The sequence below is a fragment of the Carassius gibelio genome, chromosome B14 (assembly GCF_023724105.1).
Source record: "Carassius gibelio isolate Cgi1373 ecotype wild population from Czech Republic chromosome B14, carGib1.2-hapl.c, whole genome shotgun sequence".
Classification (NCBI taxonomy): Eukaryota; Metazoa; Chordata; class Actinopteri; order Cypriniformes; family Cyprinidae; genus Carassius; species Carassius gibelio.
In genome coordinates this window covers 18940943-18956858 of record NC_068409.1, presented here as the reverse complement: position 1 = coordinate 18956858, position 15916 = coordinate 18940943, and the positions used below count along the sequence as shown (strand labels likewise).

The following is a 15916-nucleotide window of genomic DNA, read 5'->3' as shown; positions in this document are numbered from 1 at the left end:
TAATACTGTATGCTGGACTCTAAAGCCACCTGGACCTGCTCTATAAAGCATATGATTTTAGTGTGCATCCATGTGTGGATGCACACTAAACTATTAATGTGTGATGATATATTCCTGTCCAGTGTTGATATTACTTACTGATTCAGTTTATATGAAGTCTAAACAGGAACTAGCATGAAAAGCCACCTTGTTCCTTAAAGGATGTGAATCTTTGAAGAGCCTGTGGAAGTTTATTGAGGAAACGGTGGTCGAAATCCCACCGTCTGGTGTGTAATTCAGAATCCAGCTATTTTCAGTCAGGCCCCATGAGAGGTGTTTCCCGTAAACCAACCAAAGAAGGCTTCTTTAAAAAGAAGTCAGCATTTGTGATGCAATGTTTTGAAACATTTTCCAAACACACTTTATGACTTAAGCATTAAATATGTAAAAAAAAAAAAAAAAAAAAAAAAAAAAAAACTTTTTATGATAATACAAAAAAAAAGCATTTTATAATTTGACTATAATTTTACTTTATACTGTATATACACACACATACGTTTTGTTTCTTTTATGCATTCTGTTTCTTCCATTATTTCATATTCTTTCTAATAGATTTTACTGTTTGACATTGAAATGTGTTTCAGTTCCTGTTCTAAATTTCAGGGAGTCTGTGACCCTCTGTGATCTTCTCAGATCCCACAGACAGCGCCACGTCTGCAGTGCATAGAATAATTACATCTCCTCCGTGGCCCTGCTTTCAGTGTCTGCAGAGGCCAGAATGGAAAATGCCACGTTGCAGAGAAACTATTTTTTTCCAGCGTTGTCTCATCCAGATGTTTCTTTCCTTTCTGCTTTGTATACTCAGAAAGAACAGACATTAGCAATCTACAGCAGAGTGAATCTCTGTGACTGTGAATTTAGGCAGACGTCTCATGGGTGGGATGAAATGGTAGGTGTGATTAGTTTAGTCTGCTGGTCAGGAGACACAAAACTAAGAGACAGTACAGTGGGATGGGCCCCTGGAATTTCAGACTGGAATTTTTTTGGGATTCAACCATTTGAAACTCTCGGTCCAACATAGAAAAAAAAGTGCTGCCCATTTGAAATACATGCTACATTTACAGTCAGCCACTATAGATCATATGTGAACCATTATCGGATCATAAATGCATTTTAGGATCATATATGAGTTTACTTCGCTAACTCATTTGACCTTAGTTGAGTTAACACAGAAACATTTTAAGTCCAGGTCATTTTGCTTTCTCTTTGATGAAACAAAAACAAAAACAGGACAAATATAATAGCGTATAATAAAGCAAAGGAATTTTTTTTAATCAAATATTGTGTTAAAGTAACAATTTGATTTATAAAATGATCAATAAATGTAATATTTTCCTTACATAAAACAAATAGAGTTTCATACAGGCCTTTATCATGGCTCTTTAAAAGGAAGTTGTTTATTTTTTATTTTATATTGTAAGGAAATAATAACATTTATATCAGTAGTTTTTAATTAACTTTGCCTAATTAGAACTTGTTTTAAACTTTAGTCTACTTTGGGGGGCTTTATTAGTTTTAACAAAAGTGTAAAAGACAAGTCCAAGCAGACAAACCCAAACCAGTTTTCTTGGTTATTCAGTCTTTCTTTCAGACCTACATGATCCGACATGAAGCTTAATTCAATAATACGTAGCTGGAAGGGAGAGTTTTTGCAAACCGGCCACAAATTATGATCTGGCCTGTTATGCTGCCCTAAGTGTTTTTTTTTAGCAATAAAATGTTAATATGCAGAGCAGTTAGTTTTCCTGAACTTTTAGAAAAAGTAATATCTAACACTGAGATGAGAAAATGAATGCTCACATGTCTACACTAGAGTTCAAACATGAACTAGTTTAAAGTTTGTGCTGGAGAGTATGCATGTGAGTTGCATACACAGAGTTAACTGTGGGACGTCCCACCCTAACCGAGTGACCTGCCCACAGCAAATGTCTTCTGTGTGAACTTGTGTTGCTTTTTAGATAGTTTCAGACCCTTTGACCAGCTGACTTCTCCTCTGGCTTCTCTGTTAGACGGACAGAAGGTAAGAGCGTTCATTTGTGTCCCATTCTAACATCATGAATATAAAAACCAATGAACTCTAACGGTCAAGTGTTGATTTACTAATACTTTAAAAACCATTGCCGAAACAATTCTTACTTGATTTAGCTTGATTTTTGTTTTTATCCTATTTGCATGTTAAGATGATTCTACAGTTTTAAAGATCACGTTCCTGTGTGCGTGTAATGAAAGCACAGATTTACTGAAAGCACTGATCTTACTTCCATTGGAAACAGGTGTCTGGTGCTTTATAGGAACTCCATGTGTTGTGCATGAAATGTTTGTGAAATGCATGCAAACAAGCTAATGCTCTTATTGAAAGATCGAAGCTAAACCGTGTAGTCTGGGGCTCAGAGCAGCACAATGTTGAGGTATTGTGTGCCACATATGCAGACGGACGGGTGAACACAGAGTCAGGGATGGGGGGGAGGGGAGGCCCCTCCTCTTACAATTACTCCCATCCAAAGGAATGTGTGTTTCCATGGCGACTTTTCACCAGCTGTTTGAGACCATATCGAACCGAGGCAGATGTTCCTGCTGTAGACAAACAAGAATCGTGTGAAGTCAAACTGTCAGGCTACAGCTGCCAAAAGCACCCTTATTGTTATATAAAGTTAAGATAAAAAGTTTGAAAATCCTTTGCATCATGTTTTTATTTATTTTTAACTTTATTGCAACATTTAATGTTACATTTACCATACCACCTGCAAAATCTTACAAGATCTTATTAGAAATGTGTGGTACGGCATGGATAACAGAGAAAAATGAACATTTTTATCAAAACTTGAAACGTTGGATGTGCCTTTGGGTGAGATAGAAAAGGTTAAAGGTGTTTTTAATCAATTCTGTGTGCAAGGGGATTGTAAACCGCACAAATCAGGCTAGTATTTACAGCGCATACAGATTAGTCAATCGGAAAAAAAAAACTAATAAGTTGCAGAAACTGAAAAGAGCAACAAATCAGGTTAAGAATGTGGATCTGGTTTTAACTCGGCGGATCGTGACTCGCGCTCACCTCGAGGATCAGATAGGAATATAAACGAATAAGTCATATTTTCTCGGCCACCGATAAGGTCTTTTCAAGGTGATACGCTTATATTTATAGGGTGAAATTCATTTTCTTTTTCACAGACAGTTGTTCTGCTCTTTGCACTGGATGAAGGAGTGAAATCACAGAGTGGTTTAATACCAACAGCGGCGGGGGGAGGGGGGGGGGCGACTTGAAAAGGTCAGGTGATTGTTAACTCGAGTTACATGGATCTTTTTTTGCTCAGTCGCTCTCTTTTGACTGTCTTTTGTCTTCCTCAGAGGACCCTGTACTCCTTTTCAGCAGAGGAGGAAATTTCCTCTTCCCTCCCACCTTGTTTTTCAGCACAAGGTTTAGCTTTTAATAGCGATTCCTCGTTACTACTACAAAAAAAAAAGAAAAAAAAAAGAACGAGATCGGGTCACAGAGAGATGAGTTTTCATTTCCTGTGAAACAAATCCTCGGGAGTAAAAAAAAATCTAATAAAAGTGCTGATTTGTCAATGCAAATTAGTGTGAAACCCCACTTTTCTCCCGTAGACTCAGATGTGACTGCAGTTCTAACCGGTTCACTGTTTGTTTCAAAGGATGCTTTCACTAAGGTTTTCTGCTTAGTGCTAAACGTCGCACAGATGCACGCACGTAATTGTGCCGTAATGGACAGGTGGCTCATGCAGAGGTTTGCTGCTCATGCCAAGTGGCTTCCTCCTCCATAAATCAAGCATGCCCACCATGCCAAACTCTCTATCCCAGCACTGGACACTGATGATGCTCTTCTGTTTGTGTTTAACATGCTAAGTCTATACCTGGGATGATATTAGAGTAAGCACAGCCAAGGTATGTTTGTTCGGAAAATCAGATGCATGTATTGTGTAGTGTTTCAATTTGCATTGAGAGATGCACTGGCAGCCAGTCAAATGTCATGGATGCAGCTTTGCAGCTCATTTGTTTATCTAGAGACTGAACCACCTGTTTTGTCGCTCCGGAGAGAACTACGTCAGCAGAGCTCCTGGAAAATGACCTTTTGGGAAAAAACGCAGAGTACTGAGCTGCTGTTTTCCTCCCGGTTTACGCCCAACAATCTGCTTACCTAACTAAACTCTAAATTAAATACTGGGTTGAGAAGGCATCCTTTATACCGCTGACTTTCCTTCAGCTCGAGCATGTTTGAGTTTGAATGCGACCTTCCAAATAAAACAAGTTGTTTTGCTCTAAAGTGAGTAATGGACTTATACTTCAGCCAAAAAATGACTTGCATAGACGTGCCCAGATGTCTTCTGAAAGGAATAGAGTGCACCTCTAAATTAATTATGTGACATGATGTCAGGTCATTTCCTCCGTCCTATGACTCACACAGCCTCGGCCTGTTAAAATAGGATGTTTTTGTTGACAGAAAGCGAAAAGATTCTTTGTCTGCCACATTTTAAAAAGACGTCAGAATTTGAAGAGGGTGACAGAGTCACTGTAGCTTTCCTCGTTTAAGTCTAGAGAGGTGGAGCGTCTGACCCCGGTCACCTTATTTTCCTTTGCCAGAGAAAACCATGAAGGGCTATTGAAGGGTTCACACACCTGCTTACACAGTTCTTTATGTGCTGATCACAAAAGATCATGTGCATGCATTCAACAACAAGAGGTCTTCAGTGAAATGACCAACAATATAACTCAAAAATCAAATCTAATGGAGGATTTATGGATTTCCATGATGTATTATTTGAAACCTAAATCCAAATATGACAACACAACCATCTCAATCAATCAGAGCTGAAATGTGCATCCAACTTTTTTCTGTTAAAGTAGCATAAGATCTTTTCTTCCTATCTATCCTTCCTTTTCTTCTTTTCTTCATTGTAAGAAATGCAAGGCTTCAAGTGGACAAAATAATGGGGGAAGTCCAGCATACACCACCAGAGAATAGTCATATCACTAGAAAATCAAGTTGTTATATTTTGATTAAAAATTACAAACTCAAATAAAAAAAAAAGACAAGAGAGACAGAAAGCAAGCAAGAAAGAAACATGGTTAAATCTTTTACAATGAAATCAAGATGCATTTAGAAAATGGACTGAATTTACAATTAATGCCAACTTTACTTTCTCCGTGGGTTTTTCTTGAAGAAACAGGGAATTTTTCAACCTTGGGCAATAAGCCATAGAGATTCCCAGCAGTTGCTGGGCAAATTATATTCAGGTCAGTGGTTTCAAGAAGACCCTTAACTCATTCTACAACTCGACCAATTATGAATGCACAGATAATATGCAGTAATCCCACCCATTATCTGCTCGTGCACAAATGGCCCACCACAGCTTGAGGGTGGGAATTAACTTTGATTTTAATCGCCAGAGGGCAAGTCAAACACCAAATATGTCGTGATTCATATTCATCATACTTGCAACAAGAACTTGGCTGATGGATGCTCCTTCACAACCAATAACTTTCATAACCAAAACACAGTCATAACAGTTTTTATGCAGCATTAGCATCTCAATCACATTAAGAAAAGTGCCTTTCATGTTTAGAAAAGGCTGGGTGTCTTTTGTTTTGCAGCCAGTTTCATTTCTTTTTATAGAAAAACAATAGTCTGGCTTTGATCTTTAGTGCAGTAAAAATGCAGATGTCTACCTATGGCTGCTTTGAACCTTCCAGCCATAAACAAAATATATCTATATTGATACAGAGGAAGAGGGATCTCTGGTACAGAGAGAATGGACAAGAGAATGAGTGCTTTCAGACGAGCAGCCCCTATCTCCCCGCAGGAGAGTGTCGTTTCTCAAGGAGAACATCAGTCAGTCTTCCAGAGGAGAGCAGTCGAGCTAGCAGAACAAAGACAGACTGAGCTCTTATCTCAATCAGCTTCTGTGTCTGGAGAGAGCATACAGAGCAAGTCGGTGGCCGAACACGTCTGAGGTCTTGAACTGATGTGTTATTGATCTCAAGCCATATATAAAGAACATAAAGATCTGAGTAGCATGCATATGTGTGATTCTGATGTCTACAATACTTACACTTCAGGAAAGCACACATTACATGCATAAAACTATACACGATAATGTGTAAGTGCAGTGTAAATCCTCCAGATTACCTCTGGTTTTTGGTGTTTTAGATATACAGGATGACGTGATTTTATTTTTTATTTTTTGCTTAAGGCTGAAACTCAAGATGAGGGTTTGGATCTTCTTCCTGTTCTGCCTCGCTGGCAAGACTCTGGCTGCTCCGGTAAGTACATACACACACACACACACACACACACACATATATATATATATATATATTTCGATTTTTCTATATTTTTTAATTACTCATTTCAAAATGAAGAATACTATAATAAAATTGCATGGGGGGTAAAAAAAATCTTTGTATAAAAACCAAAAAGCATTTTAATGTCCTCTTTGACATTGCTTTGTGACTAAACCTTCTCTAAAGTCCACATACATTTCATTTTACAGACCGAAGAGGAGCCAGTTGATGAAGAGGTATGTTTTATTAAATTAATGTTGAAATCTTTTCAGAATCTCTTTGCTTAAATCCAAACTGCATTTTTAAGAAGATAGAAATTCGCCAAACATAGACAACTCGCCCCCATTATGGAACCAGATGTGTTTACATATGCAGCTTCCTGTTACATCCCCCCTGGGGACTGAAATCCATAAAGTTTGAAAATATATCAGAAAGGGAATAATTACAATTCACTGCTTCCCCACATGTGCACACAGATGCCAGTTGTGTCAGACACAAAAGCAAAACTCTTGTAGTGGCTGTTCAGTAATATGGGTCATGCGCTTCCTTTAATCCATATAAAGTTTAACTTGTACATATTTTCCTCGAATAAAAGAGGAAAGCAGTGTTTAAAATTGGGCTTGGTTGTCTCATAATTCAGGAGCTGGAAGTGGGAGCCAACCCAGTCCAGGTGGAGACCGGAGAGTTTGACGAGGCCATTGAAGTCGTGGAGGATGTTATTGCTGAGAGTGAGTTTAATGTCTTTTCAGATTTCAGAAGTTACAGATTTATTTCCTCTCGAGAGATTTATCTGCTGTTTGCATCATGTCTTCTGTCTCTGTGCAAGCGTGAAGTTGTGATAACGTGTGTAGATTACATTGTAGAAGTACACGAGACTATGGGTAATAACAGGCTGCAAATAAGTCAAAAGTAGACAGCTGTAATTATGTGTTCAGACAGACTATGGTTATACAGGACTAAGTTGATTCCAGTGCCAGTCTCCCAGCCACATTCCCACCACAAAACATCTAGGAAAGGGAAAGAAATGTAAATCCATTGGTCAAGGACATTTTTGAATATATGCCCTTAAAAGGAATTTTATATATATATATATATATATATATATATATATATATATATATATATATATATATATATATATATATATATATATATATATATATATATATATATATATATATATATATATATATATATATCCAAAGCGACTTACAGATGAAGACAGTGGAAGCAATCAAAAACAACAAAAAGAGCAATGATATATAAGTGCTATAACAAGTCTCAGTTAGGTTAACACAGTATACGTAGGATGGGTTTTTAACTAATATAATAAATAAAAAGAAAACAGATAGAATAAAAAAATAAAAGAATAGAGCAAGCTAGTTAGAGGTCTTTACACACACACACACACATACATATACAATTGCGTAATAAATGAAAAGAAAATAGAATACAAAATGATTAGAAAGGTAGTTCGATTTTTTAAAGATTATATATATATATCCACACACACACACACACACACACACACACACTCATATATAAATAAAATATAAATTAATAATGAAATATAAAGAAAAGTATATATTTATGACCTTTACAAATAGGAACAATATAAAATATAAAGTAAAAGAATTAAATTATATAATATATATTAATAACAAAATAAATTACAAATAAAGTATAATATGAAACAGATATCCATAAAATACATTTTGAATATAAAATAAATATACTACATTATTTAAATGAAATATACTAACTACTGTATATATCACAAGTGACAATCAATAAGTACATAAGCAAATATTTTTTGTCTTTAATGCTTTTTCCTTATAGACCCCTGCCTAAACCATCACTGCAAGAAAGGCAAAGTGTGTGAGGTTGATGACAGCAATGAGCCCATGTGTGTGTGCCAGGACCCTCTGACCTGCTCCGCCCCAGTCGGAGAATTCGAGCATGTGCGTGTCTTTAATCATTTCCTTATTTTCACATCTGTCTCATGTCTCCGCACGTGTGGTGACAGCAGTGCCTGGAGTACATGCACACCATTTGTGCAGATTGATTGAAATGTTGTTTTACGCATTGGGCAAATAATGTCAACAAACATTAGTATGATACGGTAGGGAAATCAAACCTGTCAGGCTGACAACTGTGGCATTTATGGCTGCTCATATTTATGGCTTTTATTTCACAGGTCTGTGGCACTGACAACAAGACCTACGAGTCCTCCTGCCACTTCTTTGCCACCAAATGTGCACTGGAGGGCACCAAGAAGGGCCACAAGCTGCACCTGGACTACATCGGACCCTGCAAATGTGAGCATGTAATAGTGCAGTAAAACAAGGCAGACTTTGAAAGCAAAATCTAGACCACTCACAAACTCAGCCGTGAATGTAAGTGGAATTGAGTGCTCTGGAGTGATTGATGTCTTGTAGCTTTGAGGCGTCCCTGCTACCCCTTCAAACACTGAGCACAGGATGAGTCTGAGCTTGCCAGTGCTGCTCCATAAAGCAGACCCAATCCCCCTAAATCTTCCTCATCCAGCGCTGCTGTACGCCTGATGAGATGAGTCGGGACTGAAGGGCTCAAATGGAGCTCCTGCTGTGGTGTAGTCTCATCGCTAAGCAGGGTGTCTCAGTCAGAGACTCAAAAATGTGTTTCTGCCATAAACTAATTTGATCCTAACAGCTATGACACTAATATTAGCCAGAGGGCTGTAATATGGTCCCTTTCAGAGTATAATGCTAAGATGTGTGCATTAGGCATGCTGTTTGTGTTTATTACTTATTTCAGATCGATTGATTTAATATTTGATTTTTTCCTTAAGACATTGCCCCCTGCATTGACAATGAGCTGAAGGAGTTTCCACTGCGCATGAGGGACTGGCTGAAGAACGTGCTGGTGACCCTATACGAGCGCGATGAAGACAATAACCTGCTCACCGAGAAGCAGAAACTCAGGGTCAGTTCAACTCTTTGCTCTTTATAGTCCGAAAAACCTCTGAAAATGCCAGCGTACCATAGTAGAAAAAAATAATTAGGGCCGGGACTCGATAAAAAAAATTAATCTAATTAATTAGAGGCTTTGTAATTAATTAATCGAAATTAATCGCATTTTAATCGCATATAAATATTTGACCTGAGAACAGTGAGAAGTAATTTTTTTTCACATGGATTTATAGTATACCATTGAATAATGACTGAATACATAAGCTTAAGCAACAAAATATTGTTTATTTTTGTTCAACCAAGTCTAGCAGACCAGTGCAATTTTGCCATGAAGTGTAGCAATAGCATATTTAGAAACAATTTAGAAATAGTACATTTCAGAAATTCAGGAAGCTTATAGGTGCTGGAACCTTCTGTAAAGTGTTTTTTTAAGTAAAACACAATACTGTCAATTACATTCAGAACATTGGAAACACTGACTATTAGAAAACATCTCTCTGTTGGTTCAGAGGCCATAACATACTAAGTCCAACTCTCAATAACCTTGGCCAAAACAATAAAGAGTTTAACATAAACTGTTGCACCAACAAAATAATAGATAGTTCAACATAAAGTGTAAAGTCCACGCTAGCTGCTATATGTTTTGCGTCGAGGTGATACTTGAGGCTCGATGTGCTGCGCCTGCGGTGATATGCGAACGCTAGTTGGTGCTTCAGTGTAATCGGTCCCGCCGAAACTCATCCAGTGAGAAACGTTCCGCGGTGCAAAAATAAGTTATTAAAAATGCGGGAAATTTTTTTCTGTAACGAATTAATCTTAATTAACACGTTATTTTTTGTGTAATTAATTAATCTCAATTAACGCGTTAAAGTCCCGGCCCTAAAAAAAATCTATGCTGCTTTATTTAAAACACATATATTTCATTCTAAGAATACTTCAAATCCATTAACATATAACATTTCAAACCTACTGATATAAAACTATAATTAGACTTTTTTTGTAGTATTTCTTTACTGCACAATGCACATTTCCTAATATTATCCCGAAAATGTAAAATCACTATTAACAAGGATTGTATGATTTATGCAAGATATTTAAAGTCTATATCTAAAGTATGCTTGCATTAGATCAACTTTAGCACAATCAAATACACTTCAGTAGATCTTTAGTTCGACTTTATGTGCAATTAAAATGCATAACGCAGACAACTGGTTGTTCCAAATTAACTGACTTGAAGTGTATCAAAGGTACAGTTGCAGGGTATTTTTATTAAGCACGTAAATATTTAAATGTAAAAAAATGTATTTCAAATACATTTTAGTATTTGTATTTTTCACTAAGGTAGGCTCATTGGAAAAATGTGCAACTACTTACATTTTAACGTTTTCATCACCTTACCAGATCCATTTGTATGGCTTGTCTAACATAGTAAACTTGCTCAGAAGCTCACCCGGTACAGTCCTGTGAAATCACAATACAAAAAACCCAACATAGAAGACATAGAAGCAAACTAAAATAGCATGATAGTTAATGCATTTCAAACTTTATCGGTTATGTCTTTAACTTTATCGGTTAGGAGGTTTGATATTTTCTAACATGACAGAGCATTAACCTTTAGCAGTAACTCGCCAGACATTTTGTTTCTGAACTGCTGCGATGTTTACAATAACCAATGTAATAAAACTCTGCCAGATTTACGTTCATCCAGGAACAGCACTCACTGGAGATTTAATTTTAAAAGTATTGCAAAACGTGCAAGAAGCAACATAATATAATTTTGCAGAAATGCCACCACAGGCAGGTTTTCCCAATGAGCTTGGGTTGCAAAATACTATTTTTTTGTTTTTTTTTGCCTCCGGAAATGTCCATTGTTTCATGACAATGTAAAGAAGATTTGAACTGAAGACAAGTTCAACAGCAGCCTTATCTTAGGGAAGGAAAAAAAAAAACACTAGTATAATTAAACAATATAATCAAGTCCAGATGGCAAAACTTCTGAATTGCCTGCAAACTTCATGCTGTGTTTGTAGATAAAGAAGATTTACGAGAACGAGAAGAGGCTGGAGGCTGGTGATCATTCTCTGGACCTTCTGGCCCTGGACTTCGAGAAGAACTACAACATGTACATCTTCCCCGTTCACTGGCAGTTTGGCCAGCTTGACCAGCACCCTGTTGATGGGTATGTTAACTCATTTTCACAGCTTACATATTTCTGAAAAAGCTGTTTGGAAATGACCTTGATGGTTCAGTTAAGGGCTATAGTACGAGAGGCAGTTATTGATTTAAATGTGCATGTGTTTGTGTGTTATATCAGCTTCCTGTCCCACACTGAGCTGGCTCCTCTGCGCGCTCCTCTCATCCCAATGGAGCATTGCACCACCAGCTTCTTTGAGCAGTGCGATGCTGACCAAGACAATTACATCGCTATCGAGGAGTGGGCCAACTGCTTTGGAATCAAAGAGCGTGAGTTTTTCACCATGCCGTTTATATTTTTGTTACGTTAGGTTTATTTATTTGCTAACTTTAGCTGTTTTCTGCTTTCAGAGGACATCGACAAGGACCTTGTCATCTAAGCACGTCTACCATTGATGCTTCCTAGTTACTATCGGGGCGAGGTGCTAACCCTTAAGTTAAAATCAAAGTAAAGGTGCTAATTGCGATTTCTAACAAACTCCATATACCACTAAACATTTTTAATGTTTAAAAAAAAAAGTGCACAATCCACACAGTAAATATCACAATGAGTGACTGAACACTACCGTTTTAAGTTGGCCAAGCAGCTGTTGGGAGTTAAATATGATGAACTATGTAGTTGCAACACTTTGTCGGAAGTGGATCCACAAATGCTTTTTACACTCAGAATCAGGTCTTGAAATGTAAGTTTGCAGTTCTGATGGTGGAAATGTACAAAAACGAAATAAAGTTTCCAAATAAATGTTCTTTCTGCTTGCTTTATAAACTTTTAGTTTTGTTTGTTGCACTCTGGTGGTGGATTTCTTGTTTTGATGTCTTTATTAAATATGATAACATCTTTTGATTTGAGCCCTGAATATCTGCAGGCTGATGTTTTTATTTGCATATTGTTTCTAGTCAGAAATCAGGGCCAAATATTGAGTGTTTTAAAAGTCGAATAATAAAAGGAAATATTATTTGAATTCAAGAGGACAGAATCTCGCAGGATGAGATTTCTTTTTTTCTCCCTCTAACATGTTCACATACATTTGCAGTATTTGTGAGCCCTATGAATCTCTTTACATGAATAAAAGCTACTGAAATCTCCAAACTCAATCTTTGCATGCATTTCTCCATTTATCTTGATCTGTTCCCCCCAGATATATAATTGCATAACCCATTTATACGTCAATGTTTGCTATGGGCAAAATGAAAAACATCGTGAAACATGATGTTTGCAGATCATTTGTTTTATTCAGGCACCCAGGATCATTTTAGCATTGGAGTAAATATGAATATGACTATATAAACACTGTAAATGTGCAAAGAAAACAATGCTGCTTGGTCAATGCAGGGCTAAAAATCTGGAGAACATATGTTAGTAGTTTCCTTGAGGGTGGAGTGGATGTTTACGTAATTTCCCTCTTGCCTTATATATAAATATATTTTAGGACCCTGTATTTTTTTTAGGATTATTACGAGCCAGTGTGGCTAGCTCAGTGTGTAATCCTGGTTGAACTGAACAATTACAGTAAATGCTAAAAATGTAAAGAAGTCAAACTGAACCAATCCTGTATCAAGCATGTATTTATTGATTTGTAATAATTGTCAATCATTTAGGCTAAGAATATTTTCTTAAACATTTTAGATCATTGCAAATCCTGAAAGCAGGGCGATTCTAATAGTTTTAAGGTTTGTTTTGTGTGCTGTAATGTTTCATACTGCTATGTTCATATTTCTAAACAGCTACTAATTCAGGCTCTACTATAGTTCAAACTAAAGCAGATTCACGTTTACTGAAGTATGTTGCATGTGCTGTATTGTATGAAGCAGTTGGAAAAATAGTGCATGGTCTCATTGGGAATAGACAGTCATGGGAAAGCAGAGCTAGAGAGAGCAGGATTTACCCAGTCACCAGGCTTACCCTTCCAGCCAGACACTCGCGTCAGGAATCTCAAACAATGGCAGAGCTCCAGCCAGAACACTGCGCTGCAGTCCAGCCCTCTTCTGCACCGGGGAGGGGGAAAAACACTCTTCTCGGCTGCTTCTTAACTCTGAAAACAGATCACAAAAAAATGGAACATTACTAACACAAGCCCTAAAACCCCAATAGGAACCACTAGACATAAATCAACAAGTATTTCAGCTGATTTTCTCTTTATTTGATCAACATTATGACATGCGTTATCACTCACTAGCAGTGTCAGATATTATTGAGAATGACTTCTTCATGTTTTAGAGTTGATTTGAGTGTTTTCATCCAAAGAACATTTGATATTATAGCTACACACTCAACATCACTCGGCTGTAAGTACAGATTTAAATACAGAAAACCATCATAGACCTGGAATAACAGGATTGTATCTATATTTGATGCCATCCACTGCACCCCCCCCCCCATTAGAACCCTATATATACACATACATTGTATTTAATGCATTTAGCAGAGGCTTTTATTCAAAGCAACTTGTGCATCCAGGCTATACAATTTTTACCAGTATATATATACTGAGTGTTAGATATCAGTAAAACAGAAATCAGAAGAATGTATTTATGATAAATATTTGGCAGCGATATCATTGACTTGATTGCAAACTGATTGCAAAGATACTATTTAAACTGAACTGAGCTGAATGATGACATCACTGAATTCAATGATAAACTGCCTTTAACTATTATTTTGCATTTCCCTATTTAACATTGGACCTTGCTCGCTACTCCTAAAACAACTTTTTTTTTCACACTGATAGAATAATACATAAAATATATATTATATACTTGATGTAAACTTGAAATATAAGCATGCTTTAAAAAAAAATCTACTGACAGAAGCCAGTGTTTTCTTTACAATATATAAAATAAGATTTCACAGCTGCGTGCATACTTTTAAAAAACACATGAGAGATTTATAAAAAAAATTTCACTTGAATTTATGTTTACAATAAATATTTGATGCATTTATACTTATATATATATATCAGACAAAACTGATATTGAGTGACAGAAGAACTACTCCAACATTAAATACCACAGATCATGTTGAACAAATTATTCCAATATTATTATTTTCTGTAGTTTGCAAAAATCCTTTTTTTTTCAACTCAGCTGATTGCAATAATAAATACTTTTTTGATAGATTAGCTGAACTCACTTTTTAACCCTTTATTCTCCCGATCCGATACAAACAGAGCCCAAACAGATTTTTTTTTTTAATGAAAATGTTTGGTTAAATTCAAATTATGAATAATGTTGATAATCTGCTGGGATTTATTAGTCATGGATTTCTGGTAGATATTCCTTTAAAAATGCAAACACAATCTGTATCGTTTTCAACCGCAAATGTTTGCATCTATGAGAAGCGTGTCGCCCCCTAATGGACAATATAATATCTCAAAATATTCACATTTACAAATCATAATTTATTAAAAAAAAAAAAAAGTTCGATTGCAGTTGTGCGGAATTACGTGTGCAAACACTATAAAAATATCTGCTACTAATTTTCCCCACAATGTCAACCAAAAGGGTAAATCACAAGAAGCCTCCAAATTAATACTAGGAAAACTCAACAAAATATATAAAATGAAATAAAAGTTAATTCAAAAATAATGCAAATAAAATAAAATAGACATATAAACAATATTATTCAAATTTCAAAATGAAAGTGATGTATATGTGTAGGGCCATTAAGATATTCAGAAGCAATTAGGCTTCCTTTCTTTCAACATTCGTTATTTTCAGGAAATGAATTAATCCAATATTATTACTATTCAAATATTCTGTCCATATATTTACTTTACCCTTTCTACTAATTTCCTACTATACTTCAGTGAAGCAATAACGTTGACATATAGCATATTTGTTAATCAGCATAATTTAAAGTCAGTAAAACAAGTATTACCACGAGGCATAAACGGGGTATTTAAATTATTTTCAAATTGCTGTAATCAGAGCGCTTTAGATTTTTTTTCTTTTTTTATTATCTAATATTTTAATAACAACAAATAGGTAAATGTTTAGTTGTAATAAATTGATATCCCATTAATTATCATATTAACTATGCAAACGTTAACGGTCTTTAAACTGCCTTGCTTTAAGTGTTTTTTTTTTTTTTTTTGCATTTTAATTTCTGAAGTGAAAAACCTGCATTGCACATTTGCCACACACGCATTCTTAAAAAAAACACCTTGATATGCTCTTTCGTCATTTTAATGTTTTCTCACGTGACTTAGAATGATGGTGTAACGTTTGTAATAAACAGTTTCTAATGTGCACAGATATCACCTAGTTTTGCAAACAAACAAATAAACGTTTAAAAGCAACGACACGACACGAGCAGCTGCTGCGCAACATTGTTCACGTCCACGCGGGCCTAACAACCTTGTTCTCAGTCCTCCTTTCTTTCACTCTCGTTTTTGCGAACAGTCGGTATAGTTGACGTTTAATTGGTGGATTTGGGA

General features: G+C 36.1%; 1 protein-coding gene and 1 long non-coding RNA gene across 2 annotated transcripts; one reads left to right on the top strand and one right to left on the bottom strand.

Moving 5' to 3' along the window:
• The first annotated feature begins 1938 nt into the window (after positions 1-1938).
• LOC127971683 (SPARC-like) lies at positions 1939-12570 on the top strand. Its single transcript, XM_052574883.1, has 10 exons — positions 1939-2059; positions 6246-6315; positions 6546-6572; positions 6977-7064; positions 8176-8297; positions 8534-8654; positions 9167-9300; positions 11318-11466; positions 11602-11750; positions 11832-12570. Exons 2-10 carry the CDS (start codon positions 6259-6261, stop codon positions 11858-11860), a joined length of 876 nt encoding a protein of 291 aa, XP_052430843.1. The 5' UTR covers positions 1939-2059; positions 6246-6258; the 3' UTR covers positions 11861-12570.
• On the bottom strand, positions 7059-15875 carry LOC127971687 (uncharacterized). The gene is made up of 3 exons (XR_008156891.1): positions 15680-15875; positions 13384-13513; positions 7059-7343 (listed from the first exon to the last, which is right to left on the bottom strand). It is a non-coding gene; the product is annotated as an uncharacterized LOC127971687 (long non-coding RNA).
• Between the last annotated feature and the right edge of the window lie 41 nt (positions 15876-15916).